Here is a 17,886-nt window from a genome sequence, read left to right on the forward strand (position 1 = left end):
GATTAAAAATCTATTCATCGAATATCTGTTTTATATAAGATATTGTAACAATAATATATCAATTATTATATATGTATTATAAATATATGTACCAAATATTAGTAATTGTTTATATATAAGATCAGTATGTCCTTATATATCTTTAATATGTTACTATTATAATATCTTATATAAAATAGAGATATTAGATGTATATATATATATATAGTATATATAGTATGTATATACTATATATATATATATATATAGTAATAAAATTAGATGGATATATATATAATAATAAATATGTATATAGTTATTACTAATTTTATATATGTGTATATGTACATATAGCAGTCTTAAGTATTTCTCGGATTTCGATAGTCCAATGAAGAGCTTTAATTCATCAACAGAGAGTAAAACTAATAAACCTGAAAGCAAAAACCCGCGCAAGACATCGTCAATTAAACGTTCTCTAACTGGTATGTTTTCTTTTACGTGTACAAATTGTATCGAGACATATACGCCTCTCGTCTTCATAGACCCTCAACAAATATCGCACCGATTGCACGGCGAGAGTTTATTTTCATTTTATTTACGCATTATGATATAGTCATTTCCTTAATTATACACGTGCCATGTAGATGCGCGTGAATTTCTACAAAAGCGCAGTGACAGTCCCGTACTTTAATATTCTTATAACCCCATATCTTTCATTTCAACTCATATTTGAATAAAAAGGTAAATAAATCGAATTTATATATTCACTATTTAAGAGGCACTTCTCAAAATCGATAAAGTGAATGAGAACATAAGGAAGTTTATTAGTGATACGAAGCATGAAACACAGCATGCCTACCAATCTAAAAGTGAAGAACAAAAAGAAAACGGTAACGAGGAAATAGCATTTGATGCAGTGAATTCTTCAAAACGTTCTGTTAAAAGAATGATATCGTTCGAATGTAAATATGACAAAAATGAAAACAATAACAATCACACAGTTCATAAATCGCCTGATCGTACGGTAGATGGCGCGACTGGAAGTGACGATGAAATTGAAAATGCCGATATACTAAAAGAAATTGTATTGGACACGCACAAAACCATCTTCCCAACTGAGAAAAAAGAATCTGAAAAAAATATCGTCACGAGTCAGCCACCACGGCAAGGCGAGGTAAATTTACTACAGTCTTTTTCCTACCATTTATATGATAACAATATATAAGTTATAATATATATGTGTGTGTGTGTGTGTGTGTGTGTGTGTGTGTGTGTGTTATTTTATAGTGCGACCAATGTGCATATATAGAGACGAATTATCTTGCTCTGTATACGAAACTGAAAATGGCGATTGCTAAGCTAAAAGAGAAAAGACACATTATATGTAAAAATGAATCGACGATTGAACATCTCAATAAAAAGATAGAAGAACTCACAAGCGAGATTACTACTCTAAGGATGGCGGAATTCGAAGTAAGAGATATGAATTTAAAAAACAGGATATTAGGAAAGGAGTTGCAGGAATTTAGACGTTTAATTACGGAGATTGGAAAGGAATATAAACAGAAGTTAACAAATTACTACGAACAAGTGATAATGCATGAAAAGGAAAAAATTGCTAACGAGAAGGACAAGATTATGCTCAAATTGGAACAAAGAAACATCGAGATGTTGAAAAACATTGAGATAAACCAGAAGGAGTTGACCTATGTTACAAAGCAATTAGAGTAAGTGATATATAGTCATTAACATGTTACCTCGCTGTAAGCTACACTTGTCTATAATATATCTATATATTTTTTACTTATATATTATATTATATGTAAAAAGTATCATTTTTTTATAGAAAGAACGATATCATCAATCTGATACAATTTTTAGTTTGAAGATATCTTTCTTTCTACTCAATATTTTATTTTCTCAATTCATGAAAATTATTCTTGAATAACAAGAATATAATATTTTTAGTGGAACTATATAGAATTTCTTCATGTAAACAAGTTTTATCTCCACATAAAATTATGTTTTCTTGTTTATATAAAGAGAATATAAGTCTTGAATCGATAATTTTTTTCCGTATATCGGCTCCGTTTGTGTGCTTTTTTTATCTCTTTATTTCCATTTTCGTGGATTTCTTTTCCACGAATCTCAGAATAAGAGTTACCGCTGCGCAATTGTTACACGCACAAATTTGTATTTACGTCCTATACACGTTAGTGTTTAAATAATTTTTATTATCATTCTATTATGATATCTCGCAACTGCTATTTTTCCTACATATACTTACGCACACGCGCGCATAAAAATCGCAGCGGTATGTATCTTTTACGTGTACAGCGTAAAATTAAACGTAAAATACAAAGTGACTCGTTATCCTCACTGAAGAATGTAATCATGTTGCTGTTAATGTTATTAACGAAAAAGAGAAAAAATATCGCCATTACCAAGCTATTATTGGAAAAAGTAACTTGTGACGGCAACGGCATTTCAAACGCGTTATTTCCCAATATTACCAAAAATATCACAAAATGCTTGTGTTTTGCAGACTCATACATAAGGAGTATTTCAGTTTTAAAAAACAAATGTTCGAGAGACGTTTGGACGACCAATACGAAAAAACTAAGATCTCAATAGAGAAGTACGTTTATACGAATGCTGCTCTGTTATCAAATAGTGCTAATGTAATAGACACAATTTTTTACTAACTGATATTTCATGCTTACAGGATCAAATATTTTTACGAAATTACACTTAATACAATGACTGCAATAAAGGCTACGTTTGAACAAATTTTGGGAAATGACATGCACATGATGGAAACCTTACAATTTTGGCAAGATAATATCAATTTCTTGAATAATGAGTTGAAAGATTGTCAGGTATGCTGCCTAGTTTGTTTTATCCTATAAAACGAGTTGTACGATATTAAACGTGATAAAAGTGACACTAGTATTATTGATAATAATGTTTATGATAAGATTTTTCAATAATGAACACAGATTTGAATCTTACGAATCTAGTTTGACAGTTAAGATAATTAATTCATTAATTTTAACATTGATAAAACAATTGAATGTGCACTAATGCATATATACATAAACATGTACACACATATGCATGTATATATAAGTGTACATGTATTTGATCCGCATGAAAATTTTTTACCGGACACCATAAATGTTTACTTATCAAATATATATAAGACTTGCATATAATTTCAATGTTGATATTTTTTTAGGAATTGTACACGCAAATAAATATTCAGTTAAAAAATAAAGAATTTATTAATAGAAGCAACGACATACCGTGGATGGAATATAAGGCACCCATACATTCTACCACGACTTTGTCTATATTCGTGAACGACATGTTGGTGGACTTTTATAACAAATTAATAGAAAAGTGGAGCCTAGATATTTCATCTATCTCGCCAGATATGTTGTCAAGCAAATACAAACCTCTTAAACATGAATATTATAAGACAAATGTTAGCAGTGACGACCAAACTGCTGTACATGGTAAAGTGATTCATAAACACAATGGCATATTTTATATAGAAATTTTATTTTATTATAAAAGATGCGACATGATAGTGTACATCAAGCACACAGACCGGAATAATAGCCTTAAGCAAAGCAATTTATTAGAATTTTCTAATCGCGTTCTAACGCACGCGTTATTATTGATTTATTATTTATTGATTATTCAACAAAAAGCAGAAACGACGTATGAAATTGGTAACTTATCATTGTGATAAGAAATATATTCTCAAAACATCTCACGAATGAGTGAAAATAAAAAAACATATTAGCATTATCAATTGCTTACCAGGACGCTTTTTGTGTCAGCCAGATTTCTAATTAAAATATTAAAAAAATTAAAGTCGTAATAAAAAGTATAACGGCATTTTCCATATAATGTCGATATAATCTTTCGATAATAATTTGTTTCACTAATATTGGTGCAGACTAATATTAACCTGCACGGTTATTATTGATGTATGATCACTCGGTAATACTTCCTGAATTTGTGCACATTCTCTTCACTTTCATTTGTGCACATTATTTCATAGTTTTTACAAATAATAGTGAAATCGTATTAAAATATCTTACAAAAGTAAGATCAAAAGAAAAACGATTTTGTCCTCTGTTTTTCGTAAATATTGCTTAAATATTGTTTGATATTTTTTTATTCCTAGTTCTTATTATGCGAGTCGCATGACCTTTTGTAAGAGCATTAGACAATGGCTGCGTTCCGATATTCACTGTCAGTATTAAAAATATAATATAAGTAACATAAACTATAAATTTTCAATAATAGCAGAATATAGGAACGTAGCCAATATTTAAAGATATTTTGTAATTGACATTAATTAAATTCGCATTACTATCTTTATAGAAGCGACGAACAAGCCAGTTGTCAGAGGCATTGTACCTGAAACAAGCGTTTTACAAACGGAAAGGGACAGTCCTATAGATTTCACATGTTTTGAAACTCTACATCTCTCTTTAGAATCAAATGAAGATGACATATCTAAGGTATCGTTTACAGATTATGAAACTCAGAAAATCCCAGTAAGTAAAATGTTGGCAGCAGATTCAATTACAACACCGCAACAAAATCATAACTGTCTGTAATTTCATTAAGTTGCGTTATCGATAGAGCCTGCTGACATGCCATATCGGGAAAAAATGTTTCATATACAAAGTGTTTGACGTAAAACGTGTCAACCGTTACATTACTACTTATAATTTAAGTCAATGTGAATAAAAATGTCCTCTACTATTTTGCAAACGACTGCGCAAAATTTCGAGTTATTTATGATTGAAAATGGCCTTGTATAGAGGCTTCCTTAATTAATAACTCAAAAATTTGCCGTTATTTGTAAAACGGCACAGGACTTTTTTGTTCAGAGTGGCCTAATCTACAAGTATATGACAGTTGTTGTACCTAGCGACAAGTTTAAAGTTCAATATATTGATGTTTATCGCTAGATAAAACAGCTGTCATATACTTGTAGATTAGACTACTCTGAATAAAAAAGTCCTGTATCATTTTGCAAATAACATGCAAATTTCTGAATTGTTAATTAAAGAAGCCTTTATATATGATCATTTTCAATAATTAATAATTCGAAATTTTGCATGTTGTTTGCAAAATGGTACAGGACTTTTTTGTTCATATTGACATAAACTACAAATATATAACAAATATATAAGGTTAGCAGGACTTGCGTTAGAAACTTTGTATAATTACATATAGAATATGCCCCTTTATTATATATATATATATATATATATATATCTGAGTACATATACACTATTGTACTTTTTTAATTCTACAAAAAACTTTTTGCTGATTGCTGTTATGTCTCATATATCATTTGACAATATAGTATACATACATATAAAACATACATATAACATATATATAAATATATACATAAAAATTTACAAGACTACGAAACAATTATTGGTGTAATATTGAAGAATAATAGTTCTTTAACAATATATCAGTATTTTTTCGTATTCCTGTATTTTTTCCATATGGTGATTTTACTTGAAATTTTCTTAATTATGTGCCATTTAATAGATTCAATTTATACCATATTTGAAGGATGTAAATTAAATATTCTATTATATATATCAGATTCTGCTCACACAAAATCCATCTCTATAGGTTGAGCTACCTGAAAGTTTTCTAGACTTTTTAGACAATAATGCCAACTACAGTGAATGCGAAGAAGCAGAAAAAACTCTTATCAAATATGACGAACAGCAAGATATTAATCAATTTTATAAATTAGTACATTCAACACCGCAAAATACAACTATTTCAAACGATGATAAGATGTTCTGGAAGCAGAAGAAAAGAGGTAGGGAATATAAGGAAGATAAGGAAAATAAGAAAAATAAAAAAATTACCTTTGCCGAACACGAAAAGTAAATAAAATAAATTTTGTATGATTTGTATAATAAATATTCATTTGAAAGAGTACGTACGTAAATATAAATTTACGTTTTTAGGCAAATCGATGACGGAGTAACGACAAGTAATAAAGAAGTAACTTTAGATAAGGTTGATGAAGATATTAACAAGGAAATAATTACAAACAAGTTCGGTGGAACTAGTAATGAAGAAGTAATTCCAACGGAGCAAAGTGATAGCAGTAACAGTACAAAATATTGTCCAAGGAAAACTACCTCAGGGAATAGCTATTCAAGAGATATTAGCTCAAATGCATTCCATTCAGAAAAAGTTACTCCAGAGAAAACTACCTCAGAAGAAATCTGTTCGGGAAAAGATCATTTAGAAGAGTACCTCTTCAGGAAAGGTTAGTTCTTAAGAATTGTAATATCCGTGAGAAATCAATTGAAAAGTATATTTGTTGCATATTTTCTATCTTTTAGATTTAAATTTTATATTGTCCTTTCCTGCTTGCTTCATTTTATGTAGTTTACTTTATTATTTCATGAGAAATCTTTCTCGAATTCCTTGATATTAGAGGAACGATTGGATGACACTCTATATGCACTATATAGACGTATATGTAAGTTAAATAAATATAAAAAGCATACATACGTAATAATAATTACGTCAATTTTACTATATGTTAAAAATATTGCACGTATATTATACATAGTGTTTTATAACATGACAAGAAGTATAACTCGCATTATTGAAAGAAATTTTATTATGGTATACTCGCAGATAGTAATTTATTATATATTTACTTAACAAGATTATTAACTCCACCAGAAACTTATTGAGAAACTCGGAGTGAGGGCGGTTACGTGATGCCACCACTTTGGTGGAATATAAAGCATTTCTCCAGGTTTTAAGCAACACATTAGGCCTTTAGCTTTACAAAAATTTGGCCACTTATTATAATCTAGATTTATTGGGTCCACCTGTGCAGTATTATTGAGTAACCTCGTGTTGTACGGATACAAATTATCTGTTTCGTCTGGATGATATAAAATAATTCTTTTATAACCAAATATCTGCAAAACATGAACAGTTACAATATTATGGCATATGATAAATTTAATACGGATTTATAGATAAAACCTGTTGGGGAGAAAACTTTTTAATACTGGCATGCATCCACAGTCAAATATAATTATTCTGATTAAAGGGACACTTTTTTTGAAAATATCTGTTTCACACATACTTAAAATATTAAATCATTTTCTTAATACATCATATCTCAATCTTTAATTATTAAAAAACTATTCAACAAAATAGCTTATCTAGTGTGATTCTATATTTATAAAGAGAACATATATAATTGATATATATACATAAATTATTATATTATAATTAATTTATGTAATTTATTATAATTATATTAATTATTATATTTATATTTTATCACCTGAGAAAGCAAGTTATTTTTTGGATCAAAGTGCAAGGGCGATACTGTGCCACCAGGTCCGAACCACGCATTTATATCAGGTGGTTCGACGTCATTATTCTCATCGTCCGAAAAACTGCAGTATTCCGGTATTGCGAAATCCTCTTTTAATTCTGGTATCTGAGAAAAATTTCGAAAGATTTTATATTAATACATTAGGATTATGTTTAAGAACGCGTTAAACTGATTAACTTTGTAATATTGAACCAATGTATTTTGGACCACCTGTTCGAAAAGTTGATGCTGCGCCAAATAACCGACTCGACTGTCACTTGCGATAACGTGTGTTCGTAAAAATTCAGAGAAACTGACAAGATGCTGAGTCCAATCCTCCTCAGTATAACGGGAACCAATTTCGATAGGTACTGTACGAGATCCTGCAATCTTACATAGATAGTCAGGATTCTTCCACAATGCCAATGCTTTCCAATGTTTCATGCAACCTAAGGAGGTACATTGAAATAAATACTTAATAGTCTTCTTTGACAATTTTGCGAAGGCACGTGTAAAGTATCATCAGATTGCTATGTAAATAGGAGCTACATAACGTATTTATAATGTTCGTAGAAGATAATCGATGACTTTGTATGTTGAGACAGGTTGAGATAAAATTAGTCATTTTATCAATACATATTATTATAAGAAGTTTTAAGCGATTCGTGTTCTTTACCTGTTAACACGGCCGGATATTTCGGCATAAAAACCTTTCTGTAAAATGACTCCATTGAAGGCTCCTCATAATGTGCTACCTCCGAGAATCCAGATAAGATCGCATCGTTAATTTTATCACCGTCAATTGGGATTTCCTCTAGATTTGCACCACTAGATTCGTCTAATGGAAACACAAAAAGCAGATCATTGATTTCTAATATTACCACTGAATTATTGTATATAATTTTATCTGCTAATCTTTACTTATCGTTATATTAGTATATTAGTAACGCAGAAATCTTTACCACCACAATAACTGTTCAGCTTCGCGGCAATAGTTGTTAATAAGTTCGGCACACTGGAAAGTGGCGCGCCTAATAGAATACCTTTGTCAATTTGGCTAATAATATTTCTTAATGCAGCTTTTTTTTCTTTCTCGGTGGAATGCCCGGCATTAATTTCATATTGAAGTTCTAACAATACTGCCTAAATGTAGAGAGAGCATAGTTTCAAATTAATTAGTTAAGCTAATGAGTAAAAATATTTGACTGATATAAGATATGGAGTGTATTAATAACTACTTTATATACCTTTATAACAATGCATAGAGAATAACTATATCTGTACTCTACCGGGACATCTTTCCAGTATCCTGAATTCAACATTTCCCATGTGCGATCTAAACAAGCTTCTATTTTCGTTATCGAAGTACCTATCCATTTTTCTGATGTTCTTGTGGGAAGAAAGTTTTATATATATAACACGTTGAGTATTCGTGCAAAATAAAGATCTGATGAATATACGCGGTCTGTAAAGACCTTTCAAATACTATCAATGAATCCAATCAAACCAAATGAATATTACCCAGGAATTTTTTATATTTACAATTGTTTGTCAGATGCACGTAATACATCGATTGTCGATGCTAAGTACAGCCTTATCTCGATAGGTATGTTTTTCAATTCCTCCGCTAATAATTCCCAAGGAACCGTTACCATAGAAGTGCTGCGAGCCATTCTCTGAAAATCATATAGGTGGTAAAATAAATGCAGACTACCTTAAGAGAAATGAAGAAACCTTTACTTATAAAAAAATGCTTCTGTTGTATACAGGTTTACTCAAATATATCCATTGTACAACAATGTGATCAGCTAAATAATACAAAATCTTGCCGGTTAGTGAGAAGGTCTTAACTCTGCAGAAACTCTCTATATATATAACAACGCTCTGTGTGATGCACAGTACTTTGAATAAAAATGCTACGACACACAGGGGAACGCAAGTGCCAGGACCGTTGCATAAAATAAGCTCTGGTTTTTCTTTCCACAATATTGGAAGAGAATTTAAAGTGGCGAGCACAGTGGTCCAGACTGACGTGAAGTACGATTGTCGTACTTCTCTACTTCTGTAAATGTCTATAATTTTGTAATCTTCATTGCCATCTTCCAGGTTTTTGACCTTTTCTGCACTGAGCTTATCTGTCTCTGCACAAACGTATATTCTAGGTGAATAATTCTTAAAATCCATATGCCTGACGACACGCAGCATTTCGGCTGTGTGTCCTCCTGATCCTAATATTATCATTGTTTTAGCAGGATGAGATCTTTTTCTGGGCTTGTTGCGTTTCACGAATATCAAGTAAATTATTCTCACAAGTATCAGTATACAACAGACAAGAATAATACCACGAGTAACAAAATATTTCGTGCACATTTTTCCGTTTTATTACCTGAAAAAAGTATTATAAAATAAAGCATGCGACAGGTGGACGTCCAATGTTTGATTAGGTCAGGTTATATAAATGTTCAAGAATAATTCTCACCAATTTGGCCACAGTTTGTGGTATAATTATTTATTATCGTGCCAGAAATTAAGAATTGTTCAAAGAAATAATCACATTCAATTACATTTTCAATCAATTATATATTTCACAGGAATTGTCTTGAAATTACGCATTCCATCGATAATACGATGATAGGCGTACTACTTGGAAATCAAGATTTTTTATTCACCGTTTCGTTTATTCTTTTTAGCTGTACTGCTGCACTGCTGTAATGAGTTAGAAGTAGACAAGAATATATTGTCTTGTTCTAACAGTTAGAACAGACCAATTAGTGCCCGTTTCTACTATCACGATTTAAATTTAATCGACGATTAACTCAACGGAATTGACCAATCGGCATTGATTAATTCAGCCAATTGGCCAATATAATTCCTTTGAATAAATCGTGGATTAAATTTAAACCATGGCTGCGTTCGGAAATCCTATTCAACAGGTAGAGCAGCATTTAATTGATTAATCAAGATAAAAAAGGCAAAGATTTCTTTATCACGATTGGTTAATAATCTCTACTTTATTGAGTAAGATTTCTGAACGCACCCCATGATGATAGAAACAGTTATAAATTTAGGGTGCCTAGAGAAAATTTTAGGAACTATCCGACAACCAATCGGCATATCCGACAATACTCGTCGTGCGACAAGCGACATCTACCTCCAGAAAGACCTCTAGAAAGTAGAATCTCCTATTGGATGCCAGGCGAAATGTGAATCTTCCTTCATACGGTTTTGTTCGAAAATCCTATTTGTCAATATAGTAGCATTCAAAGCTGATTGTTCCATCTTCTTGGCAAGATTTACCTGACAGGAAATCTTTCCAGGAAGTTAGCCGGCCCTTAATTAATCAATCATGATAATGAAATCTTAGCTTTTTTCGCTCTGATTGATGAATTAAGTGCAACTCTACCTATTAAGTACATAGCCGTACGTAGCCCAGCGGCTTTGCAATAGGCGCCACTTTTCCCCTCGGTTTCTCATCAAACGGACGTTCATAGTCCGCGATCATCAGCTCCATAAACTCACGTACGCCATTTTTATTTACGTGTGGTAGGGGGCGACGAGAAGCAAGCGACTTTCGTTGCGAGAGTGATTTATAAGAATCCGCAAATTCTTCAGAGAGAATGTTTCGCTTCGCAGTATGTGTGTGACGTGTGCCATCGGTGTATGTGACGCGCGCCAGTTTTGCGTGCGCTCAACGTAAAAGACTATTTACGCGGACGGCGTAGTCCGCCGTGACCATTGCGAACGCTTCGACTCTTCCCAGCACTCCTCTCGATAAAATGGATTATCGCGAAAAGGTAAGCCGCCTGCACTACCAGGATTCGTGCGAACGTACGCTATTCGCGATCGACGTTTCTCTTTGTCAAGACGTATTTTCGGTCGAGGAGCGACGAGGATACACGTCGAATATGTCCGTGACAATGCGATGCCGAAAGTGTGTTCGATAGCAAAAAACACTCCGATCGTGTGTGTTCTGCGATGGTTTATTCATTTGCGTTTGTTTCTCGCGATCGTGACGGTTGATGTCGCAAAAACCCGATTTTTCGTCAATTCTCTGATACTATGAATGAACTTTCTTGTATATCCTGTGTAAGATCTCATTATTTGTGTGCGCTCTCTCACAGATGGTCGTAGTTCCGCAATCAAAAATCAAAATTGAGGATGATGACGACGAAGATCTGGAAACGTTAAGGATGGTTGCACTACAATCGATCCGGGCAAAAGATGCGGCGCGCAACAGACGACCGATATTACCACAAGTAACACAATCGTCTCGTATCCCATATAAATACCAACGGCCTATGAGAAGGAATTTTCACTACAACAATAGAATACAACAAAGGCAAAATGGCGTAAGTCTTATTTGTATTGCATAGCATATTTGGATTCACAAGTATGATAGGTGCTTTGTATGCCGATATTAACATGTTGAGTGCCGCACCAATTCCGGGTGACTTCATTCAAGCCATATAGGCTACTGATAATCCACGATCACTGCACTTATTGTATATTTTTATTGTGTATCTTTATAAGATGTATCTTATAATATTTATAAAACTATAAAAATCAGTATTCCGAAGGAAAGAGATAATGTAAAATAAGCATTAGGTAGCATGAATGGAAAGTCCAATGTGGGCCACCACTGGCCGACACAATATTCAACTTATTAAGATAACTATGACTATGTTTACACAGGAACTTAGAACTGATTTAGACCTGGTTGCATCAATGTTATTTCGGCTTTATGCGACACTTAAAACTTGAAATTTGTTGTACTCAAGTAAAAGCAAAACCTGCCTTTAATTTGCACTAATCTTAATTAGATAAACTCAAAGCACTTTAGCTGTCACTTCTGCTCTGGTACAACAAATTTCAAGTTTTAAGTCTTACTTAAAATCAAAATAACATTGCAACCAGGCCTTAATGCTTCTATAATCAAAGTTTATGTGAATAACGTAGGACTGATTTAATAATTTCTGCTGATGCGACTATCGATGTTGTACAAATAGTTATGTTATATCTATACCGCATATATATGTGACATGTGACACTAATAGCTGCGATATCGGGACTTATCAGTTTTGATCATGCAAACATAGATTACAGGTATTACTAATTTAATTTTAGGTTGCTGTATAAACATGTCAAGATTATTGTACTTTTGTTCCATAATATTCATACTATATGCATATATTTGATTAACTATGTCAAAATATTTCAAGAATATGTAATCTTAATTTTTTACATTTTTATTTCATGTGTCTGCACTTCCCATTTACAGAATGTATATTATCAGAGCCCTCGTAATCCAAACCTGATAGCGATAGTTCCTGTGGATGAACCTACACCACTTCAACAAATTGAAACAGTTTATCCCGTCAAAGTAGAAAAGACTGAGCCACATGTAGAATCATGCCCTCAAGGTGAATTTTCTTCCTGTTTATACGTGATATATTAGGACATTGCGTTAAATATTGATACCAATGATTGCACGCTTATTTCTTCCTACAAGAGTTCAACAATAATATAATTGTATTTTCAGAAATATCAAAATTTCACCGTTTCAAAGACAATGGGAGCGCTTCTGAGGATGAGGATATGAAGGAGCAGAAGAGCGCCGCAACGTCAGTGAAGGCAGATATTATAGCGAAGGAAGAACCGAAAGAGCCATTGGTAGAGATGGAAATTCCGGAGGAGGTTACAGAGAATTTGCAGAAGAACGGGGAGGATCAAAAAGAAGACGGTAACGACGATGACGACGACATACTGCTAATGGCTGATCTCGAAGAGGAAGACAGCCTAGAACGTTTAATGGACGAGATGGAGCGAGAAATGAATGTGGGGAAACCGTTAGAGAAGAAGGAGAAGAAATCGAGTAAAAGTGAAGGGAAGAACCTGACGAGGCACGAGGAGGGAAATAAAGCCTCCGATCAAAGAGCGAAACCGGACGAGAGCTGCTCCGGCAAGAAGGACAGGGGCAACGTTGCGACCGCTTCGTCCCTGACTGCGGTCAAGAGCGAGAGAAGATCGGTTTCGCCGCACGTGGTGAGCCGGATCAGCCAGAAACGCAGATCGTTGTCGCCGAGGTCGCGGCCGCGCAAGAAATCACCGAGGAGATCTCCCCTCAGAAGATCCCCGCCGAGACAGTCGAGAAGATCGCCGAGAGAGTCGACGAGGTACCGCTCACCGCGGAGGTCTCCGTCGCGATATTCGCCGCGACCCAGGTCGCCGAAACTCTCGCCGCGAAGGTCTCCGAATCGAACGTCGTCCACGAAGAGGTCACCCCCGCGGAAGCTGTCGCCGAGGGGCAGATCACCCAAGCTCTCCTCGCGGTCTCGGTCGCCGCGGAGATCGTCGCGCTCGAAGTCACCGCGGCCGCGCACGCCGAAAGTTCGCTCGCGCTCCCGATCGCCGCGCTTGTCAAGGTCGCGCACGCCGAGGTTCTCGCCTCTGAGGCTATCGCCGAGGTCCAAGTCCCCCAGGTCACCCCCCAGGAGAACGTCGCCGCGTCGATTAGCGTCCAGGTCGCCCGGTCTGTCGCCCCTCCGAAGAGGATCGTCGCGTTTACAGTCACCCAAGGTGTCGTCGCCGCGTAGAACACCGCGCAGGTCGCCGTGGTCGTCGCCGAGGAATTCACCGCGGCTTCCGTCGCCTCGGCGCAGACGTTCGCCGAAGTGGTCACCGAAGGAATTACCCAGGAAGCACGGGCCGCGTTCCGTCACTCCAGATAACGCGGCCGGCTCGTACGCGCGGGAGCCGTCGCCGACCTTGAAGAGCGCGACGACGCCGGAGGTGCCACGAGTGAAGTCGAAGCAGAAGGATGAACCGTACGAGAGACCGGCGACAACGGTGGAAACGACAAAGGAGCCCGTGGACGCGATCAACGATCCCGTGCTCGAGGCGAGGAGAAAGAAGTTCGAGTCGACGCGGCCTATCGATCCAGTGAACGCCAACAAGAAGATTAAACTCTGCAAGAAGCACACCGCGAGCACCGAAATGGAGACTTCAACGAAAGCAATAGAGTTTCATCTGACCGGGTTGAGGAAGGCCAAGCCGTCGGACGAGTACGATGTCCAGGACATGGATCTGGGTCTGGAAACGAATTACGAGTTTGAAGAGCTCGAAGAAGCGGACGACGCGTCTCCGAACGCTATCGCGAGTTCCCTCAACACGTGTATCGACGTGGAGCCGCAGAAGGCGGAGAAGGAGAAGCCTTCGAAGAAGAGGAAGAAGCGCGACAAGGAGTTGTATCAAGTGGGGAAGTTGAAGAACGAGCTGCCGCTGTCCGAGCGCATCGGGAAGGACAAAAAATGTAAGAAACGCAAGGAGATCGTCTCCGACGGCCCGAGCGAAGACGTGGATGCTATATTCGAGGACTTGGCGATCGACGAAGAGGGAGACTTGCGAGCGGAACTCAGCAGGAGGCGCGCGGAAAGACTGAACAGAACAGTTCCCATTCAGTCCGCCAGATTAGTGCAGTCGGCCTTCAAAGGTGTCGTGAATGAGTGAGTATGAACCAAGTGTTACGTAGCGTCCTTAAGGATGTATTATTGCCCATTAGTACCGTATTGTCGGTGGATCGTGAATAATAAATATTTGAAACGAAATTGAGATAGATATGTATATGCAATATATTACAAATACGAAGATATTTTTATGTATTAGTTGTTCTAATAGAGATGCATAGATAATAGAGAAATGTATATAAGTATTTAAATAGGTGCATATATATATATTTCGAGTATTACTATAAATGATAAAAATTATATGTATTGTATTTTTTCAAAACGAAATGGTCAATAATTCTGAAATTTGTATATAATGCCTGCACATAAATCTTTAATACCATAGTAATTTTCCATTAAAATCTGATTTTTATAATTTAGAAGATATTAAAAATAGAAATGAAAACTAGGACGCTAATTTTAAGGGACACATATAAAAAATGTTAATTTTAGTTACAAATATTTCAGCTTTCGAATGGCTAATCTTTTTTTAATTGTACGAGCTGGAACGAAGGAAGGAGGAATGAGTTAGATAATATTTCAATGTATATGCAATATATGTTTCATCGAATTCTTATCAAACTCATTTCACCTTACAACCTCCTTTAAGGTGGAAAACTTTTGATCCAGGCTCTGAATTATTGTCAAACTTCTGGTGTAACTTTTAAATGCAGTGTAAGTCAGTTTGTATTTTTTTTATATTTTTTTAATTATTTTGAATTGTGGGCAATACATCCTTACGCCTTTTCTCGCAATAATGTCGCTCAATCCATTCTTCTCCATGCTTTTCCACAGGGTTGTGAAGAATAACGCCAAGGCTAATCAGAGGCATGTCATTAATACTGATAATACTGAGAAAAGTAAGTAACAGAGAATAGATCAATTCAAGAAATCATTTTATATTTAGTTGAATTTGTTTCCCTCCTTTCTGATTGCATGCAAATTATTCCTAACGATCGATACGTCTTTCCTTGCAGCAAATCAAAAGGAAGTTAGACGGGTTACAGTTCTACATCGATCTGTAACTGAATTACATGATTCCGAAGGTGATTATATTTTTTTCAAATATATCGTACGCTTAACACAAATTCCTGAGGTTTTATTTTGGAACATCGTTAACACTTTAATGGCCGTTCACACAACATGTGTGTGATGCTACCGCCGAAGATTATTGGCCAGTACCACACTCTCTGTGTGATGATTTATGAATGTAAACAAGTGATTTTATGAATATAAACAACAAATTTTAATAAAGTTTTTTTAAATTAATTCTTCAAAAATATTGCCGGCTCCTGGCGACGTTTGACTGCGTAGAAGTGCGGCCATTAAAGTGTTAATGACTTGAAATGTTTTCTTTTTTTAGACTTTATTATTATTTTTACTTTATTTGTACATCAATAATATATTATTACTATTTTATTCTATTCTTATTTATTTTGCGCACACGTATGAAGAAAGCGATTTGCAACGAACGAACGCAGAGGGACGATTAAAAGTGAAAACCGAGGCGTTCTTCATCACAATGCATCATCGTGTTCTTTCTATTTCACAGATGAAAGTACTCTTGATTCGAAGGTACCGGTGCGCTTCCGGCTCGGTCTCAATAAACAAGAATCCAGGGAATCCAAGGTTACTCGAAAAGCATCCAAAAGACAGGGTCGTAAGGTAAAGCACAAAAATCATTTGTCTCTAAAAGATCCTGAGCATATTTTGTAGTGTACATTATACCTTTATATAGGTGTCACTCTATAACTATACCCATAAGTAGTGTGTGATAAACCTTCGTCCACCCAATTTAATCGATACTTCATATTACCGAGTCACGGCAAACTTTCAAAATGGCAATTAATGAAGTCCTCTCAAGTCATTCACGCGATACTCCATCGTAACCTTACGGATTAGCACGGCGTTGTACGAACGAATGATCGACCGCTATAATCATACTGGCTTCGCAAATAACCATTCTCCTCAAATGTGTTCATTAACGGGAGAAATAGCGTCTCTTAATAGAGATCAACTTTTGTTGTCGTGACGGACAATTTCATTGGCGGCAAAGAAGAAATATTACGAGACCGAAACACGACAAAGACAATTTATATCAGTCGAGATTGTCTATAAACGATGTGAAGCAGAGTATGTGTGCCTTTCAATAATAGTCAAGGGTTAATACAAATTCGATAACTCTTACAACGCTAAATTTCACCAAGGGAATGTATTTAGAGCATGTTTTCGTGTATGAGGTAGATGCAGAATCTGATAACAATACTAAGTACTGAAGGAACGTGAATGCTGCACAAAGAAAAAATACGTAGAATCTTTTCCATAGATTGTTTAGCATCGCATAACTCTGAACTCGGAACGGTTCGGTTGAAAATAAAAGTGATTTGTTTTTTGTTTAGGAATAAGATAAATTCGCGTTCATCCGATCGCGATATTTATACGAAGAAAGAAAAAAGAGAGAAAGTGTGTGTGTGTGTGAGAGAGAGAGAGAGAGAGAGAGAGAGAGAGAGAGAGAGAGAGAGAGAGAGAGAAAGTAGCGGTTCATCTTACATCATTCGGTTATCAACATAGGAAGATGAGCTCTTTAAAAAGCTTATTTGATGTTGTTTGTAAATTATGCGGAACGGTGTGTTTTCTTTTCAATTATCAAATACAATAATGATACTAATAATACACTAGATGACAATATTCAAAATTTTCAATACTTCGTGCGATCTAAATGTACCCAATTATTTATTGTTAAGTATTGCTTAGGTAGATTACGTGTGATTATATTAAATCATATGTTGATGAGAATGTGTACATAATTTACTTTGATCGCTCACTTAAATAAACAGGTATCATTGATAATCCCAAAGCTACCTTTTGCAGAACCTAAGCATATTTTATACGAAGGTAGTCACAGGTCTAGACGTACCTTAATTGTACATAACGCTTAAATATCGATCAACAATGTCGAGAGAAGTACAGTTGTAGTATACATATATATATATA

At 35.2% G+C, this 17,886-nt stretch overlaps 3 protein-coding genes across 7 annotated transcripts in view; 2 read left to right on the plus strand and 1 right to left on the minus strand.

Annotated features, from left to right (window-relative positions):
• Window positions 1-6,488, plus strand: part of LOC106748538 — a 6,903-nt gene extending 415 nt beyond the window's left edge. The window contains exons 3-12 of the mRNA XM_014627190.1: window positions 334-461; window positions 756-941; window positions 1,008-1,153; window positions 1,267-1,706; window positions 2,525-2,617; window positions 2,705-2,858; window positions 3,218-3,497; window positions 4,378-4,553; window positions 5,659-5,854; window positions 6,006-6,488. Coding sequence (XP_014482676.1) covers window positions 334-461; window positions 756-941; window positions 1,008-1,153; window positions 1,267-1,706; window positions 2,525-2,617; window positions 2,705-2,858; window positions 3,218-3,497; window positions 4,378-4,553; window positions 5,659-5,854; window positions 6,006-6,025 — 1,819 coding nt within the window. The 3' untranslated portion in view covers window positions 6,026-6,488. The remainder of the gene's footprint in view (window positions 1-333; window positions 462-755; window positions 942-1,007; window positions 1,154-1,266; window positions 1,707-2,524; window positions 2,618-2,704; window positions 2,859-3,217; window positions 3,498-4,377; window positions 4,554-5,658; window positions 5,855-6,005) is intronic.
• A 120-nt stretch (window positions 6,489-6,608) lies between these two features.
• On the minus strand, window positions 6,609-10,203 carry LOC106748539 (lysine-specific demethylase 8). Of its 5 annotated transcripts, none has more exons than XM_014627194.1 (8): window positions 10,060-10,203; window positions 8,933-9,066; window positions 8,638-8,779; window positions 8,353-8,533; window positions 8,067-8,228; window positions 7,622-7,839; window positions 7,358-7,516; window positions 6,609-6,983 (listed from the first exon to the last, which is right to left on the minus strand). In XM_014627194.1, exons 2-8 carry the CDS (start codon window positions 9,061-9,063, stop codon window positions 6,726-6,728), a joined length of 1,251 nt encoding a protein of 416 aa, XP_014482680.1. In that variant the 5' UTR covers window positions 9,064-9,066; window positions 10,060-10,203; the 3' UTR covers window positions 6,609-6,725. The 5 variants fall into 5 exon arrangements, with proteins under 5 accessions (XP_014482680.1, XP_014482677.1, XP_014482681.1 ...); XM_014627191.1 differs by lacking the exon at window positions 10,060-10,203 and adding an exon at window positions 9,870-10,036; XM_014627195.1 differs by lacking the exon at window positions 10,060-10,203 and adding an exon at window positions 9,777-9,811.
• A 720-nt stretch (window positions 10,204-10,923) lies between these two features.
• LOC106748537 (neurofilament heavy polypeptide-like) lies at window positions 10,924-17,862 on the plus strand. The gene is made up of 7 exons (XM_014627189.1): window positions 10,924-11,184; window positions 11,512-11,739; window positions 12,669-12,810; window positions 12,930-14,892; window positions 15,688-15,752; window positions 15,870-15,938; window positions 16,445-17,862. Exons 1-7 carry the CDS (start codon window positions 11,167-11,169, stop codon window positions 16,606-16,608), a joined length of 2,649 nt encoding a protein of 882 aa, XP_014482675.1. The 5' UTR covers window positions 10,924-11,166; the 3' UTR covers window positions 16,609-17,862.
• Window positions 17,863-17,886: the final 24 nt, after the last annotated feature.

This window comes from Dinoponera quadriceps, unplaced genomic scaffold (genome assembly GCF_001313825.1).
Source record: "Dinoponera quadriceps isolate SergipeBrazil2010 unplaced genomic scaffold, ASM131382v1 scaffold2872, whole genome shotgun sequence".
Taxonomy (NCBI): Eukaryota; Metazoa; Arthropoda; class Insecta; order Hymenoptera; family Formicidae; genus Dinoponera; species Dinoponera quadriceps.

Excerpts from the sequence above, each read along its gene's own strand:
- LOC106748539 (XM_014627194.1), bottom strand. The coding sequence starts at position 9,063 with ATGGCTCGCAGCACTTCTATGGTAACGGTTCCTTGGGAATTATTAGCG. Across the intron at positions 8,534-8,637 it reads CTCTATGCATTGTTATAAAG|GCAGTATTGTTAGAACTTCA; the intron begins GTATATAAAGTA and ends CTCTACATTTAG. Across the intron at positions 6,984-7,357 it reads AAAATAACTTGCTTTCTCAG|ATATTTGGTTATAAAAGAAT; the intron begins GTGATAAAATAT and ends CATGTTTTGCAG.
- LOC106748537 (XM_014627189.1), top strand. Across the intron at positions 11,740-12,668 it reads TACAACAAAGGCAAAATGGC|AATGTATATTATCAGAGCCC; the intron begins GTAAGTCTTATT and ends TCCCATTTACAG. Across the intron at positions 15,753-15,869 it reads TACTGATAATACTGAGAAAA|CAAATCAAAAGGAAGTTAGA; the intron begins GTAAGTAACAGA and ends CTTTCCTTGCAG.